The sequence below is a fragment of the Nycticebus coucang genome, chromosome 22, assembly GCF_027406575.1.
Source record: "Nycticebus coucang isolate mNycCou1 chromosome 22, mNycCou1.pri, whole genome shotgun sequence".
Lineage (NCBI taxonomy): Eukaryota > Metazoa > Chordata > Mammalia > Primates > Lorisidae > Nycticebus > Nycticebus coucang.
This window is the reverse complement of record NC_069801.1, coordinates 40,990,233-41,007,602: the sequence shown is the minus strand read 5'-3', so window position 1 is coordinate 41,007,602 and position 17,370 is coordinate 40,990,233. Positions and strand designations below refer to the sequence as shown.

Genomic DNA, 17,370 nt, shown 5'->3' with positions numbered 1-17,370 from the left:
ATCTCACTCTGTCCCCCTGGGTAAAGTGGCATTAGGTCATCATAGCTCACAGCAACCTCAAACTCTTGGGCTCAAGCAATCCTCTTACCTCAGCCTCCCAAGTAGCTGGGACTACAGGTGCCTGGCTATTTTTAGAGATGGGGTCTTGCTCTTGCTCAGGCTGGTCTCAAACAGTGCTCAGACAATCCACCCACCTGGGCCTCCCAGAGTACTAGTATTACAAGGCTTGAGCCCCTGCACCCAGCCTCTTAGGATTTTAAATGAAATCATGACCTGACATCTGTTTTTTTTGTTTGTTTTGAGCCTCAAGCTGTCACCTGGGTAGAGTGCCATGGAATCACACCTCACAGCAACCTCCAACTCTTGGGCTTAAGTGATTCTCTTGCCTCAGCCTCCCAAGCAGCTGGGACTACAGGCACGCGCCACAACACCCAGCTATTTTTTGGTTGTATTTGTCGTTGTTTGGCAGGCCTGGGCTGGATTCAAACCCGCCAGCTCTGGTATATGTGGTTGGCACCTTAGCCGCTTGAGCTACAGGCGCCAAGCCCTTTCTGTTTATTTTTATAGTTCGGATAGATGGTAGCTATGAAAGTTTTTGCTCTGATTATATACATGGGGAACAATCCTGAATGAGGAAGGGTATCTTGGTGTGGTAAAAGATTCCAGATTTGGACCACTTCACTGACCATATCCAGGCTCAGGGGTTAAGACCCACCACTACTGCTTGCAAGGCAGACCACCGTGTGGCACCTCCTCGAACTACACAGTTCAATGGTTTACTCGTCCCTGAGGAGATAAAACCCAAACCGGATCCAAGGCTAAGAAGCTGTACCTCCAGAGGGCTTTTGCACTGGAGTTCACATTCTTACATAGACACACCCATACTCCACTCTGTGGAAGGGCTGAATTACTCTCGGTGCTTACCAACATACTTTTTTTTTTTTTGAAACATTCTCACTTTGTTGCCCTGGGTAGAGTGCCATAGCATTATAGCTCACAGCAACTTCAAACTCTTGGGCTTGAGCAATCCTCTTGCCGTAGCCTCCCAGTAGCTGGAACTAAAGGCATGTGCAACCATGCCCAGCTAATTTTCTATTTTTAGTAGAGACAGGGTCTCACTCTTGCTCAGGCTGGTCTCCAACTCCTGAGCTCAGGAGATCCATCCGATCCACAGGGCTTGGCCTCCCAGAGTGCTAGGATTACAGGCGTGAACCACCATGCCTTGTCTGCCACTGTAATTTTATATATAGGTCATTCATTCTCTCTACCTAGAAACACCTGCCCACCTCCCCTTGACCTAACTCTAAACAATATTTCAATATGAATGGAATACCCTCGCCTCCAGGCAGGGTAGTGACATGCTTCTAAAGTGGTTCCAACGCCCCAAAGTGTCTGTATTTCGCTACTCCTATCATCCTAGCGCTGGGTGCTCGCTGCGGGTAAAGAACGACAGGACTGAACAATTTGGACTAACATTTACCAATACTAGCAGGGGTGAGCCACACAGCACCCGGCACCAGAAACACCACTCCCAGATAACAGGAACCCGCAGAGAAGAGTAAGGGAAAGTAGCGGCCCCGCCCCGCCCTCCGCAGCTGGAATTCCGGACCCATCCAGCACCGCCCTATTTGCATATTCGCAGGGCACTGAGATGCTTGAGCTGGGTCTCTGGAGGGTTTTTCCACTGGTGTAGGGCATAATTCCTGTTGGAAATATGTGTATAACCGGCGCGCTGGCTCACGCCTGTATTCCTAACACTCCGGGAGGCCGAAGGGTGGATTGCCTGAGCATCCTGGTTTGAGACCAGCCTGAGCAAGAACAAGAACCCCGTCTCTAAAAATAGTTTGAGGTTGCCTTGAGCTCTGACGCCACAGAACTCTACCAAGGGCGACAAAGTGAGACTCTATCTCAAAAAAAAAAGAAGTATGCTTACACACAAACCACATGCTGGTAAAGCTCACTGCGCAAGCATTGAGCAACTACAACCCTGAGTTATTTCTCTCTCTGGGAAGTTCCACACAGAAAAACGTAGATGTACTCTGGTTTCTCTTCAGATTGAATAAATTTTTTTTTTTTTTTTTGAGACAGAGCCTCAAGCTGTCACCCTGGGTAGAGTGCCGTAGCATCACAGCTCACAGCAACCTCAAACTCCTGAGCTCAAGCGATTCTCCTGCCTCCCCTTCCAAGTAGCTGGGACTACAGACGCCTGCCACAATGCCCGGCTGTTTTTGGTTGTAGCCATCATTTGTTGTTTGGCGGCCGGCTGGATTCGAACCTGCCAGCTCAGGTGTATATGGCTGTTGCCTTAGCCGCTTGAGCCACAGGTGCCAAGCCAGATCGAATAAATCTTGTGCCTTTTACTAAAGATTTCCATGGAGAGGAATGGTCATGAGTCTTTTATTATTTTTTGAGGCCTTGGTTTTCTCTTTTTTTTTTTTTTAGAGACAGAGTCTCACTCTGTCGCCCTCAGTAGAGTGCTGTGGCATCACAGCTCACAGCAACCTCCAGCTCTTGGTCTTAGGCAATTCTCTTGCCTCAGCCTACCAAGTAGCTGGGACTACAGGCACACACAAGAATGCCTGGCTATTTTTTTGTTGTTGCAGTTTGGCTGGGGTCGGGTTTGAACCCGCCACCCTTGGTATATGGGGGCGGCACCCTACTCACTGAGCTACAGGCACCGCCTAGGGCTTGGTTTTCTTAATGAGGCTTCCTTCAATGCTAAAATGCAAACGATACTGTGTTCTGCAATGCTCATCTAGTTTATGAGTTTTGGTGATAGCACCGTAATTAGTAACAGTTTTAGGGGCGGCACCTGTGGCTCAGTCAATAAGGCGCCGGCCCCATATACCGAGGGTAGCGGGTTCAAACCCGGCCCCGGCTGAACTGCAACCAAAAAATAGCCGGGCGTTGTGGCGGGCGCCTGTAGTCCCAGCTGCTCGGGAGGCTGAGGCAAGAGAATCGCTTAAGCCCAGGAGTTGGAGGTTGCTGTGAGCTGTGTGAGGCCACAGCACTCTACCGGGGGCCATAAAGTGAGACTCTGTCTCTACAAAAAAAAAAAAAAAAAAAAAAAGTAACAGTTTTAAGGTTTGACTTCACAGTTGTTACTACTTTGTGTTTTGGGTGTGATCTTCATTTTATTTTTCTTTTGCTGTTAATTCCTTCAGACGTTTTTGAGTAGAAGTGCACAAGAGCAAATCTAGAGTAGTTCTGGCCAGGTACAGTGGCTCATACCTGTAATCTCAGCACTCTGGGAGGCTGAGGTGAGAGAATTCCTTGAGCTTAGGAGTTCCAGAGCAGCCTGAACAAGAGCAAGACTCTGTCTCTGCTGAAAAATAGAAAAACTGGGCGGCACCTGTGGCTCAAAGGGGTAGGGCGCCAGCCCCATATGCCGGAGGTGGTGGGTTCAAACCCAGCCCCAGCCAAAAACTGAAGAAAGAAAAAAAAGAAAAATAGAAAAACTAACTGGGCGTTGTGGTGGAAGCCTGTAGTCCCAGCCACTCAGGAGGCTGAGGCAGGAGGATGGCTTGAACCATGAGTTTGAGGTTTCTGTGAGCTAGCTGATTCCATGGCACTCTAACATAGGGGACATCTAGTGAGACTCTATCTCAAAGATAATTTTTAAATTTTTTTTCTTTTCTTTTTTTTTTTTTTGGTAGAGACAGAGTCTCACTTTATCCCCCTCAGTAGAGTGCCATGACGTCACATGGCTGACAGCGACCTCCAGCTCTTGGGCTTACGCGATTCTCTTGCCTCAGCCTCCCGAGTAGCTGGGACTACAGGTGCCCGCCACAACGCCCAGCTATTTTTTTTGTTGTTGTTACAGTTTGGCCGGGGCTGGGTTTGAACCCGTCACCCTCGGTATATGGGGCTGGTGCCCTACTCACTGAGCCACAGGCACTGCCCAATAATTTTTAAATTTTTAATCAAATAAAAAAAAAAGAAAACAGGGGCGGCACCTGTGGCTCAGTGAGTAGGGTGCCGGCCCCATATACGGAGGGTGGCGGGTTCAGACCCAGCCCCAGCCAAACTGCAACCAAAAAAACAAAAATGGCAAGGCTTTGTGGCAGGGGCCTGTAGTCCCAGCTGCTCGGGAGGCTGAGGCAAGAGAGTCGCGTAGGCCCAAAGGCTAGAGGTTGCTGTGAGTCCTGTGACATCATGGCACTCTACCAAGGGCAGTAAGGTGAGACTCTGTCTCTACAAAAAAAAAAAAAAAAAACAGCTCGGCATCCATAGCTCAGTGGTTAGGGCACCGGGCACATACACCAGGGCTGGTGGGTTCAAACCCGGCCAGGCCTGCTAAACAACAATGACAACTACAACAAAAAAAAATAGCTGGGCTTTGTGGTGGGCACCTGTTGTCCCAGCTGCTTGGGAGGCTGAAGCAAGAGAATTGCTTAAGTCCAAGAGTTGGAGATTGCTGCAGCTGTGACGCCACGGCACTCTACCAAGGGCAACATAATAAAACACTGTCTCAGAAAAAAAAAGAAAGAAAACAAACTATGGCAGTTTTTCTATCTCCTGCGTGGCTCCCTAGTTCCATCCCCAACAACAGCTATTAGCAAAGGTTGGGGCACAGTGGCTCACACCTATAATCCTAACACTTTGGGAGACTGAGTTGGAAAGATTAAGGCCAGAAGTTCAAGATCAGCCTGAACAAGAGTATGACCCCCATCTTCACAAAAGGTTCTTAAAAATCATCCCGGTATGGTAGTGCCCACCTGTAGTCCCAGCTACTGGGCAATCTGAGGCTGGGAGGATCGCTTCAGCCCAGGAGTTTGAGGTTGCAGTGAGCTATGATGATGCAACTGCACTCTAATCCAGGCAACAGAGGAAGACTTAGTCTTTAAAAAACAAACTGGCGGTGCCTGTACTCAGTGGGTAGGGCGTCGGCCCCATATACCGAGGGTGGTGTGGCAGGTTCAAACCCAACCCCGCCAAACTGCAACAACAAAAATAACTGGGCGTTGTGGTGGGTGCCTATAGTCCCAGCTACTCCGGAAGCTGAGGCAAGAGAATGGCCTAAGCCCAGGAGTTGGAGGTTGCTGTGAGCAGTGTGAAGCCATGGCACTCTACCAAGGGCGACAAAGTGAGACTCTGTCTCTACCAAACAAACAAAAAAAACCCTGTTAGTAGTGACTCCCCACTTTTTAAATTTTATTTATATTATTTATTTATTTTTCGAGACAGAGGGTCACTTTTTCACCTTGGGTAGCATGCAATGGCATCATAGCTCACAGCAATCTCAAATTCTTAGGCTCAAGAGATATACCTGCCTCACCCTCCCGAGTAGCTGGGACTACGGGCACCCACAGCAACACTCAGCTAGTTTTTCTGTTTTTAGAAAACAGAGTCTCTCTGTAGCTTAGGCTGGTCTGGAGCTCCTGAGCAGCTTAAGCAATCCACCTGCCTCAGCCTCCCAGAGTGCTGGGATTACAGGCAGGAGCCATTGTCCCTGGCTGCTTTACTTTTCTTGATAGTACAAACTACTCCCTGAAATTATTTATTTATTTATTTTGCAGTTTTTTTGTTTGTTTGTTTGTTTTTTTGGCCAGGGCTGGGTTTGAACCCACTACCTCCAGTATATGGGGCTGGCGCCCCACTCCTTTCAGCCACAGGTGCCACCCTGAAATTATTTATTTACATATGTTCCTGCTCCTAGAATATAAGCTACATCAAGCAAAAACTTGACTTATTCTCTGATATATTCCATAACCCTAAATCTACATCTGGCACACTCAATGAATACTTATGTAACAAATGAATGTGTTTATTTTCTTTCTTTTTTTATTTTATTTTATTTTTTTTTTTTTGGTAGAGACAGAGTCTCACTTTATTGCCCTCGGTAGAGTGCCGTGGCATCACACGGCTCACAGCAACCTCCAGCTCTTGGGCTTACATGATTCTCTTGCCTCAGCCTCCCGAGCAGGGGGGACTACAGGTACCCGCCACAACGCCCGGCTGTTTTTTTGTTGCAGTTTGGCCGGGGCTGGGTTTGAACCCACCACCCTCGGCATATGGGGCCGGCACCCCACTCACTGAGCCACAGGCGCCACCCTTTTTTAGATACAGAGTCTCACTTTATGGCCCTTGGTAGAGTGCCATTGCATCACAGCTCACAGCAACCATCAACTCCTTCCTGGGCATAGGCGATTCTCTTCCCTCAGCCTCCCAAGTAGCTGGGACTATAGGTACCTGCCAGAATGCCCGGCTATTTTTTTGTTGCAGTGTGGCCAGCACCGAGTTTAAACCCGCCACCCTCGGTATATGGTGCCAGCGCCCTATCCACTGAGCCATAGGCATTGCCTGAATGTGTTTATTTTCTAAACACATAGTGGGGGCGTGGGGTTTGTTTTTGTTTTTGTTTTTGAGACAGAGTCTCTGGCTGCCACCCTGAGTAGAGTGCCATGGTGTCACAGCTCACACAACCTCCAACTCTTGGGCTTAAGCAATTCTCTTGCCTCAGCCTCCCAAGTAGCTGGCCATTTTTGTTTGTTTCAGTTGTCATAGTTTTTTTAGCAGGCCGGGGTGGGGTTTGAACCCACGAGCCTTGGTGTATGTGGCCGGCACCCTACCTACTAAGTTACGGGCGCCACCAACACATACATAGTGTTTAATCAGTCCTGCTACATTTTGTTTTTTGGAAAGACTGGGGTCTCACTATTTTGCCCAAGGTCGTCTTGAACTCTTGACTAAAGTGATCCTCCCCAGTAGCTGGGACTATAGGTGTAAGCCACTGCACCCAGCTGCAGGTCTAAGTATTTTACAAAATTATTTCAGCCAGTCGCAGTGGCTCATGCTTGTAACCCTAGCACTCTGGGAGGCTAAGGCAGGTGGATTGCTTGAGCTCAGGACTTCCGGACCAGCCTGAACTAGAGCAAGATCCTATCTCTACTAAAAATAGAAAAACCAGCTAGGTGTTGTGGCAGGTGCCTGTAGTCCCAGCTACTAGGGAGGCTGAGGCAAGAGGATCACTTGTACTCAGGAGTTTAAGGTTGCTGTGACCTATGATGCCAGGGCACTGTAGCCTGGGGCAACAGAGTGATACTCTGCCCTAAAAAAATTTTTTTTTAATTAACTAATTTCATCTTCTTATCAATCCTACTAAATAAATTCTATTATTATCTCCATCTTATAAATAAGGAAACTAAGGAATATAAAAACTAAGTATCCTAACTCAAGTAACAAAGCCAGTATGTAGTGGGGCTGGGATTCAAATGCAAGCATCCTGGCTCCAGAAAACACACAATCACTATGCTATCTTTTCTTTTTTCTTTTACTATGCTATCTTTTCTTTAACAAAATAAGTCATGGTGTATTCGATCTGTACTGTGCTTTTTTTCACCAAAGATGATTATCAAAATATACCATAGTTAATAACCAGCCCTCTAATAAATGGACATATATTTTCATATTCCCAACAATGTTGCCCTGCAGTGGTGCTACCTGGTAATCACTTTTTCATTCCTGAGGGAGAATGCCAATTATCTATACAAAAATACATTGCAGGGGTGGCACCTGTGGCTCAAGGAGTAGGGCACCAGCCCCATATACAGGAGGTGGCAGATTCAAACCCAACCATGGCCAAAAACCGCAAAAAAAAAAATACATTGCAGATTGCTTTAAAAGTCCCTAAGATAGAAATCTAACTTTACTTTCTCCTAAATAGTCAAGTGTCTCTTATTTTAGATTGATACTATCTTGTTCTACAGATTCTCTAAAACTCCATGGAATCAAGTGGCATTTAAATAAATAGTCATTCACTTCCTCTGCAGATAGAACTGATCCACTGAGGAAGCAGAAATGAATAAGGCACCACTTAGGACCCAGTAATCTTTTCTCCAGGGAGAAAGATGTATGATTAATGAAAGGTAGCAGAGAAGTAAATCTGGAGCTGGAAAACTAATACCTCTAGGATGAGGGAATTTATCCAAAGTAGTGTTTGAGAACCACTAGTAGTTTTGAGTGCCTTGAAAGTGAAATAGATTGTATTTTGTCCTGGAGAGCAACGAGGATGTTGGGGGAATTAATACTGGAAGTAGAACAGAGAGCTCGGCTGTGGCTATAGTGTGGGAAATACAGGGTGCATGGACTGAAGACAGATTAATAAGACTTGACAGACAGGATAGGCTGAGAAAACTAAACCAACCAGAAAGGTCCCTTAGAAAGAAGCAACCTGAGGCAAGTGCGAGGAGAGATAAGGAAAGGAAGCAATCCAGGTTTCTGGCGTGCGTAATCACTTAAATAAGCAATACGATGGGGGCGTAGCTGGGTAAAGAAGAGGAGCTCATTTTTGCACTAAGCTACTGAGACGGGGGTGTCTGTGGGGCACTCAGGGAGAGATCTCCAGGAGGCATATCTGGAACCAAGAGAGCTGAGTTGAATAGATATGTGGGCGTCATCAGAGTAGACTGGTGAACGAAAACGTCCACAGTTAGTGCGTGGAGCGAAGACCACCTCCTAGTCTGCCGGTTCCGCCCCGCCCTATAAACCACACTCAGGCCGCCGCGCTCGGCAGAAAACGGCTTTTCCGGCTCCCAGCTCGTGGAGCATGCTGGGAGCGGCAGTTCTCTCCGAGCGCCGAGCTTATTGGGAGATGTAGTTTTAGGCAGACTCGGGATTCCTCCAAAGTCCTGGCGTAGGGTTACTGGAAGGGCAGGTCCAGAAAGCGGTGATGCCCCCGGGCCACGGTGCCCCTCCGGCGGCGACAAGGGGTGCCTCGAGCCTCATCCCCTCTCCGCAAGGCATGGCACTTCCACGCGTCCACGATCTGCTCCACCTGAAGAGCAAGGCCGATCACCGCGTAGTCCCATAGGGCCTTCTTGCCCTGAAACCCCGACCTTGGCCGCCCCATCCAACCCCAGCGTCTTGACCCCACTCTACTGACTGGCTGTGCCCCGCGTGCGCACCGGGATGAGCGGTTCCCTCCGGTTCTGCTCTTCCAAGGCACTCAGCTCCGCCGGGGCCAACAAAGCCAGTCTCAGCTCTCTCACCACTGGGGCCGCCACCTCGGCCAGAGGCCGCTCCAGCACCGCCTGCAAACGCCAGCCCTGAGCCCAGCGCCACCCACTCGCCAGGCTCCCGTAGCCAGCACCTCCTTCAGCGTTCTTTGCTCCTTTTGCCCAGCTCACCGCGCCCACTCGTGCCCAGCTCCTGGCCGCCCGCACCAGCTCAGCCTCGTCCACGCAGAGCATGTCGCTGCGCAGCAGGAGCAGCAGCGCGGGCGCAGACAGTTCCAGAAAGCCTCGGGTCCGGAGCGCCTCCTGCGGGCAGGCAGACGGGTCAGGGAGGAGCAGAATGGTGTGGGGGGCATAGGGGTCAGGGAGGAGCAGAATGGTGTGGGGGCGGGGGTCAGGAGTATGAAGGTGGGGAGCTGTACCTGACTGTGGGCCTCTATGAAGGCTATGCAGTACTCTTGCAGCGGCCCCAGGCCAAAGGTTACAGCCACCTGGGAGCAGAAAGAGGGTTGGAGACTGGAGGGGCCACATAGCCCTGCCCTGCACACTGGGGACTACCACCGTGCATCTGACCCTAGCCCTAGTTGGGGAGGCTAACAGGGCCCACGGCCTCCCAGGAAACTACCTAGTGAAGACCCCCATTCATACGTGTATGTAGCCAAACTTAGTCGACAACCTGCCCTTTGCTACAGGAGACCATGCCATGTCCTTCAAACACCACTCTGCGGCCTAGATTCTACATTCCACCCTTTCTTCCCCAAGTCCTTCAGAGAACCATTTCCTGCCTCTGAAAGAAGACCAGAAAGACCTCCAACCCCTTCAACTCCTACTCCTACACCTGACCTGCATGTGGGATCTGAGGGATCCTGGGCAAAGAATTCATCCTATAAACATCCTTGGAGCACTCCTTCCCTCTTTACCCCTACCCCATACACCCAAGTTGTTCAAGGCCAGACACAAATATCAAGACTCCTGGCACCTGGGAGCCCAATTTCACATACTAAAAGCCGGACTCCTCCCAAGCCTGGCCAGCAGCACCCACCTGCAGGGCCTCACAAACCAACTCCACATCCAGCACCTTCACCACAAACTCCAGGCACAGCTGGGAACAGAAATGAATGTGGGTTGTGTGAAGGCACCCCTGTTCTAGGACCCCAATCCTGCCCCAGAAGCAGTAAACAGGCTTGGAACGGTGAGCCACCGAGGCTCCTATCAGCCCCAGGCCCATTCTCACTTCCCAAGGCAGGGGTGAGAAGGAATTGCCAGAGCCTGAGAAGGCAAGCTCAGAGGAACTGGAGACTAGTAAAGCCAAGCCAGCAACCCACCTTCTAGTACATTCACCACTAATCAGCCCAGAGAAGATCCAAGCAAAAATTTCACTTGCCCCTTCTATCAGGATGCTTATCTTCCTCTACTGATTAATTTCCTTCCTGACTCAAGGACACTTCTATTTTTACCAGAAACTTGAATTTCATCCGTGACATCTCTCATCCTCACATCCAGAAAATCACTGGATTCTGCCAGTTTTAGTTCTAGCTCCTCTTTCAGAGCCATCCGCCTCTCTTGGGCTTCCACTGCCACCCCACATCCCCATCATGGCCACACGTCATCTCTTTTTAAATTTTTCTTTTAGAGACAGTTTTGCTATATTTCTCTGGCTGGTCGCAAACTCCTGGCCTCAAGTGACCCTCCTGCCTTAGCAGCCTCCTGAGTTGCTGGGACTACTGAGGCATAAGCCACCATGCCCCATGTCATCTCTCTCTCTTTCTTTTTCTTTTTTTTTTTTGTCAGCCTGGGTAGAGTGCCATGGCATTATAGCTCACACAACCTCAAACTTCTTTTTTTTAGACAGAGCCTCAAGCTGTCACCCTGGGTAGAGTGCCGTGGCATCACAGCTCACAGCAACTTTAACTCCTGGGCTCAAGCGATTCTTCTGCCTTTGCCTCCCAAGTACTACAGACTACAGGCACCCGCCACAACACCTGGCTATTTTTTTTTTTTTTTGGTTGCAGCCATCATTTGTTGTTTGGCAGGCCTGGGCTGGATTCGAACCTGCCAGCTCAGGTGTATTGTGGCTGGTGCCATAGCCACTTGAGCCACAGGCACCAAGCCACAACCTCAAATTCTTGGGCTTGAGCAATCCTATTGCTTTAGCCTCCTGAGTAGCTGGAACTACAGGCTTGTACCATAATGCCCAGCTAGTGTTTCTTTCTTTCTTTCTTTTTTTGATAGAGATGGGTCTTGCTCTTGCTCAGGCTGGTCTTAAACTCCTGAGCACAGACAATCCACCTGCCTCAGCCTCCCAGAGTGCTAGTTTTACAGGCATGAGCCACTGTGCCCAGCTTCCCATGTCACTTCTTTTTTTTTTTTTTTGCAGGTTTTTTTGGCCAGGGGCTGGGTTTGAACCACCTCTGGTATATGGGGCTGGCGCCTTACCCCTTTGAGCCACAGGCGCCGCCCCCACGTCACTTCTTGACTGCTGCACTTGCCTTCTGACTGGACTGGCAAGCCCTTCCCATCTATTCCAGTCTCTTCTCCCTTAGTTGTCAAATCATTCTCTTAACCTGAAACCTTCAATGACTCTCCCCTGCCCTCTAGTTAAAAGAAGTCCAGGCTCGGCGCCTGTGGCTCAAGAGGCTAAGGCGCCAGCCACGTACACCTGAACTGGCAAGTTCGGATCCAGCCAAACAACGGCTGCAATCAAAAAATAGCTGGGCATTATGGCAGGTGCACCAAAAAATAGCCGGGTATTGTGGCAGGTGCCTGTAGTCCCAGCTACTTGAGAGGCTGAGGCAGGAGAATCGCTTGAGCCCAGGAGTTGGAGGTTGCTGTGAGCTATGATGCCACAGCACTCTACCCAGGGTGACAGCTTGAGGCTCTGTCTCAAAAAAAAAAAAAAAAAAAGTCCAAGTGGGCTCAACTCCCGTAGCACAGTGGTTATGGCACCAGCCACATACACTGAAGTTGGTGGGTTAGAACCTGGCCCGGGCCAGCTAACCAACAATGACAACTGCAACAAAAAAATAGCTGAGTGTTGTGGCGGGCACCTGTGGTCCCAGCTACTTGGGAGGCTCAGGCAAGAGAATCGCTTGAGCCCAAGAGTTCAAGGTTGCTGTGAGCTATGACGTCACAGCACTCTACCAAGGACGACATAGTGAGACTCTATCTCAAAAAATGAAAGAAAAGAAGAGAAAAGAAAAGAAAAGAGGCAAGGTCTTACTCTGCTGCCCAGACTGGAGAGTGGTAGTGTGATTATAGCTCATTGCAACCTTGGATTTCTGGGCTCAAGCAATCCTGCTTCAGCCTCCCAAGGAGCTGGGACTACCGGTGAGCACCACCACACCAGGCTAATTAAAAAAAAATTTTTTTTTCTTGTTTTCTTTTTTTTTGCAGTTTTTGGCTGGGGCTGGGTTTGAACCCGCCATCTCCAGCATATGGGGCCTGCGCCTTACTCCTTTGAGCCACAGGCACCACCCTAAAAAATTTTTTTTCTTGTAGCCGGGCATTGTGGCGGGCACCTGCAGTCCCAGCTACTTGGGAGGCTCAGGCAAGAGAATCACTTGAGCCCAAGAGTTCGAGGTTGCTGTGAGCTGTGACACCACAGCACTCTATCAAGGGCGACATAATGAGACTGTGTCTCAAAAAAAAAATAAATGTTTTTTGTAGAGATGAGCCCTTGATATCTTGCTTAGGCTAGTCCTGAACTCCTGGCCTCAAACAATTCTCCTCCCTTGGCCTCCCAATGTGCTGGAAGACCACCACATCTGGCCACAAAATCCTATTTGTTCCAAATCTAACACAAATGTTTCCTCCTCCAGAAAGTCTTTTGTAGAGGCTCTCAACACAGTCTCAGCACTATTCACCCTCATCTATCACACTTCTTAGGCCACAGGTTAAGTATTTTATTTTCTTTTTTTTTGTTCTTTTCTTTCTTTTTTTTTTTTTTAAGACAGAGTCTCACTTTATCACCCTCGGTAGAGTACTGCGGCATCACAGCTCACAGCAACCTCCAACTCAGGGGCTTAGACGACTCTCTTGCCTCAGTTTCCCAAGCAGGTGGGACTACAGGCGCCCACCACAATGCCCGGCCATTTTTTTGTTGCAGTTTGGCTGGGGCTGGGTTTGAACCCGCCACCTTTGGTACATGGGGCAGTGCCCTACCCATTGAGCCACAGGTGCCGCCCTTTTTGTTCTTTTTTTGAGACAGAGTCTCACTATGTCGCCCTCAGTAGAATGCCATGGTGGTGTCACAACTCACAGCAACCTCAAACTCTTGGGCTTAAGAGATTCTCTTGCTTCAGCCTCCCAAATAGCTGGGACTACTGGCACCCACCACAACGCCTGGCTTTGGTAGAGTGCTGTGGTGTCATCATAGTTCACAGCAACCTCCAACTCTTGGGCTCAAGTGATCCTCTTACCTCAGTTTTTTCTATTTTTGGTAGAGACAGGGTCTTGCCTTTGCTCTGGTTGGTCTCAAAGTCATGAGCTCAGGCAATCCACCCTCCTCGGCCTCCCAGAGTGCTAGGCATGAGCCACCTTGCCCAGCCAAGGCTGACTTTTCCTTGTACCTCCAACACCGGCCATAAACACCCCCTCTCCTCCACATCACACAAGACACATCTATATGCCCTGCTTGCACAAAAAGTTACACTTACTCCTATGTGGGCAAACCAGAGTGGGTGTGTAAATCAGGGTGGGGAGTGAGCCCAGGAGAGGCAAAGGGAATGAGACAGGGACCTGGCACAGAAACCCACCTCTCTCAGTTCCTCTAGCCCATACTCCACAGCCGCTGTCAGCACCTCCAGCACCTGTAGAGTGGGTGGTTGGGGACAGAAGGGAGTTTCCCTGCCACCCCCCACCGTGTGATGGGCAAACTCCTGCCTCTTGCATCCCCCCAGCCTCTCCCACCCAGGGTTCTGCTCAGTGGGCTCACAGAGTGACGGTACAGCTTGACACTGTTGGTGTACAGGAACTCCAGCACTGCCAGGAAGGCCTCAGCTGGCACGGTGCTTAGCACTACTGGACTCTCCACCCTGGAGGCTGGCTCTGAGCCCAGAAGTCGCTGGAAGAAGCTGCATCTACAGGCCAACAAACACCGGTGGGCAAATATCTCCTGCCGTTCCTGACCAACCACAAAGCGAACATCACTGTGGAAGAGAGGGGCAGAAAGCCAGGGAGGAGAGGAAGCCAGAGTCAAGAGTGCAACTTGGGCTTTTTGCCTCGCCCACCTGGGCTGTGTTCTCCTTTTTTTTTTTGTAGAGACAGAGTCTCACTTTATCGCCCTTGGTAGAGTGCTGTGGCATCACAGCTCACAGCAACCTCCAGTTCCTGGGCTTAGGCGATTCTCTTGCCTCAGCCTCCTGAGCAGCTGGGACTACAGGCGCCCACCACAACGCCCGGCCGTTTCTTTGTTGCAGTTTGGCCAGGGCTGGGTTCAAACCTGCCGCCCTCGGTATATGGGGCCAGTGCCCTACCCACTGAGCCACAGGCACCGCCCGTATTTTGCTATCTGTAATGTAAGACACAGGGCTTAATCCTTCCAGCAGAAGGCCTGGGACTTATAGGCCTAAGTTCCAGTCTCAGCTCCACAAGATGGTACCATAGGCAAGTAATTTCCTATCCTTAACCTAAGATCTCAGAGGAGGTGATTATTCTTTTTTTTTTTTTTTGGTAGGGACGGAGTCTCACTTTATCACCCTCGGTAGAGTGCCGTGGCATCACACAGCTCACAGCAACCTCCATCTCCTGGGCTTAGGTGATTCTCTTGCCTCAGCCTCCTGAGTAGCTGGGACTATAGGTGCCAGCCACAGCACCCAGCAATTTTTTTGTTATAGTTTGGCCGGGGCCGGGTTTGAACCCGCCACCCTCGGTATATGGGGCCGGCGCCCTACCCACTGAGCCATAGGCACCGCCCATGGAGGTGACTTTTTTTTTTGTTTGAGATGAAGTCTCAAGCTGTCACCCTGGGTAGAGTGCTGTGGCATCAGAGCTCACAGCAACCTCAAACTCTTGGGCTTAAGCAATTCTCTTTCCTCAATCTCCCAAGCAGCTGAGACTACAGGTACCCACCACAACGCCTGGCTATTTTTTGGTTGCAGCCATCATTGTTGTTTGTCCGTCCTGGGCTGGATTCGAACCCACCAGCTCAGGTGTATGTAGCTGGCGCCTTAGCCGCTTGAGCCACAGGCGCCAAGCCGAGGTGACTATTCTTAATCACTGAAGGGGCACCAAGGCTGACACAAACAAGATTGATCCCACCTATCCCTCCCTTCCTCAGCCAAAGTCTGGGGGGAAGGAAAGTGCCTGTTGGCTCCTCCTCCACTGGGTGCAAACTCAGCTTTTTTCAGTCCTCCTCTAGCAGGAGGATGTGGGGGTGTGAGGTGCAGAGTACACACTTGCACAGACAGACAGTGATACACCATCGTGACACCAGACCACATTTTAAAATTCATGATCACTTCCGGCCCCAACCTATGGGCCTCTGAACAAGGCCTCTAATAGAAGGCAGATGAAGCCTGAGCTTGCTGGAGCCTCCCAGTCCCAGATCCAAAACCTTGTGTTTGCACTACTCCAGCCAGACTGTGACCCCCAAAGAAGTAGGTTTATAGGAGTCACCAGCTGGTGCAGAAAAGGCCAGCTCTGAGACAATGGGGATAGAAAATGTCGTTCTAGCTTTCCTAACCAGCCCTGCCCCCTGTAAACTCTATCCTGGATTTCAGATACCACCAGCATTCTGGGCAAGCCCCAAACAGGCAGCACCCTTGAACTACTTCCTGCCTGGGACTCTAAGCTATGTCTCTCTGTGAATCCCCAATTCCCAGAACAGGGACATCTGCTCCTCTGCTTCTTCCAAGAGGGAGCATGGACACCAAGCTGAATGTTAGGAGAGAGGAGCAGAGCATCATCACCTCCCACCGCTTCGGATCCAGGCGGCTGAGGATCCTTCTCTTCTGCCAGGAGCCGGAGATTCAGTGGAGGGGCTCAGCCTGATCTCATACAGCAGCTCTGGGCTTGTGCCCCTGCTGTCCCCACCTCTGGCTCTCATAACCAGAAGCTGTCTCCACTTGACTTCCCCACAGACTGAGCCCTCCCAGGAGGAGGGCAGTTCCAATTCTTGCCTCTTCCTCACCCAGGGCCTCCTCACAGCCAACTGGGAAAACCCGCAGACAACGCCTCACCTGTACCAGGGGTTGTTGATGAGGCTTCGGAGAGCTGTGGAAAAAGGCACAGCCTCACCACGTACCACCAGTCCAGGGCCCTCCATGGGTGGGGTAGAGGGCAGGCCTAGGAGGCCTGGCCAGGCCCTAGAACTGGGAAGAGGCTACAAAGGCCTGAGACAGAAAGGCAGGAGCTGGAAGCCTGTGTGCTGGGATGAGCGCTTGAGGCCCAGGTTCCTGAAGGAGGAAGGCATCAGAGGCCAGGGGCTCAGGGATAGGGGCAAACCTGGGGAAGGGCCCAGTGAAGGCTAGGCTGGAGCGGCCTGTGGTCAGGGAAGAGAGGCTGGCAGCCGGATGAGGCCCTGGCTGGGAGCCGCCGCTGGGTGGGAAGCCTGTGAGTTTCCATGGAAGCTGGAACGGAGGAGAAAAGGCCCCGCCTATTTCCCCCCTCAGGCCCAGGGAAAGCTTAGCCAGCAGAGGGACCCTAAGAGGAGTCCTGTCACTCCAGCCTGTGCTTGCCTGGGCTCACTGTTGGAACAACCTGCCCCCTAACTCTTCCTGCCCCCACAGGCACACAAGGTCTGAATCAGATTAGCCAGGCCTGGGGAACCCCCCACTCAACGGGGAAAATCCTCACCCCCAGGGCCCAGACTGGCCTCCCATGGGAGAGGTAACAGTCCTATCCCTCCAAGAAGGGGGTCAGGTGAGGAGCTATCACTTCTGACAGAGGTATCATTGCCTCTGGCATTCCTGAAATGCAACAGAAGGTGGAGGCAGGAAGAACACACTGAAGGTGTGGCCAGCTAGGAACAAGCCTCAGGGCACTTGGATCAGCAAGGGTTAGGAGACTGAACTCAGGTTCACCACTAAGTCACCCCTGCATCAGGCTTGGCTCCTACCAGGAGAGCCAAAGGGCCTCCCCTCCCCCACACACAGCCCTGAACTGAGGAAGTCATCGAAGCCCCACCCTAGCTCAGCGCCTAAGGCGGAAATGTTTGTCCCAGTCGAGGCTGATGAGGAGTGGAGCCATGACGTGCTCCTTCCTGTGGGCTGAATTCCTAAGCAGCCACCTCCACAGCCTCAAGGTCTTCCCCATATCCCAGGCCTTTGTGACTTGTTCACAGATGGCCAGTCATCTGGCTATTTCACAAGGGGAGCAATGGACATTGCTAAAGAGCCCTGGGGTAGAAGGATGCCTTCCTTTTTTTTTTTTCCTCCCCAAGACGGGGTCCCTGTCTTCCAGGCTGGTGTGCAGTGAC

At 50.7% G+C, this 17,370-nt stretch overlaps 1 protein-coding gene and 1 non-coding gene across 9 annotated transcripts; one reads left to right on the top strand and one right to left on the bottom strand.

Annotated features, from left to right (window-relative positions):
• Positions 1-2,316: 2,316 nt before the first annotated feature.
• On the top strand, positions 2,317-2,432 carry LOC128575760 (U5 spliceosomal RNA). Its single transcript, XR_008377153.1, has one exon. It is a non-coding gene; the product is annotated as a U5 spliceosomal RNA (small nuclear RNA).
• Positions 2,433-4,076: 1,644 nt separating this feature from the next.
• Positions 4,077-16,633, bottom strand: BTBD19 (BTB domain containing 19). Of its 8 annotated transcripts, XM_053575985.1 has the most exons (8): positions 16,133-16,555; positions 13,888-14,101; positions 13,709-13,762; positions 9,997-10,056; positions 9,377-9,445; positions 9,129-9,260; positions 8,907-9,032; positions 4,079-8,776 (listed from the first exon to the last, which is right to left on the bottom strand). In XM_053575985.1, exons 1-8 carry the CDS (start codon positions 16,216-16,218, stop codon positions 8,642-8,644), a joined length of 876 nt encoding a protein of 291 aa, XP_053431960.1. In that variant the 5' UTR covers positions 16,219-16,555; the 3' UTR covers positions 4,079-8,641. The 8 variants fall into 8 exon arrangements, with proteins under 8 accessions (XP_053431964.1, XP_053431957.1, XP_053431963.1 ...); XM_053575989.1 differs by lacking the exon at positions 8,907-9,032 and having other exon boundaries at positions 4,077-8,776; positions 9,092-9,260; positions 16,133-16,633; XM_053575982.1 differs by having other exon boundaries at positions 4,077-8,776; positions 8,885-9,260; positions 16,133-16,628.
• Between the last annotated feature and the right edge of the window lie 737 nt (positions 16,634-17,370).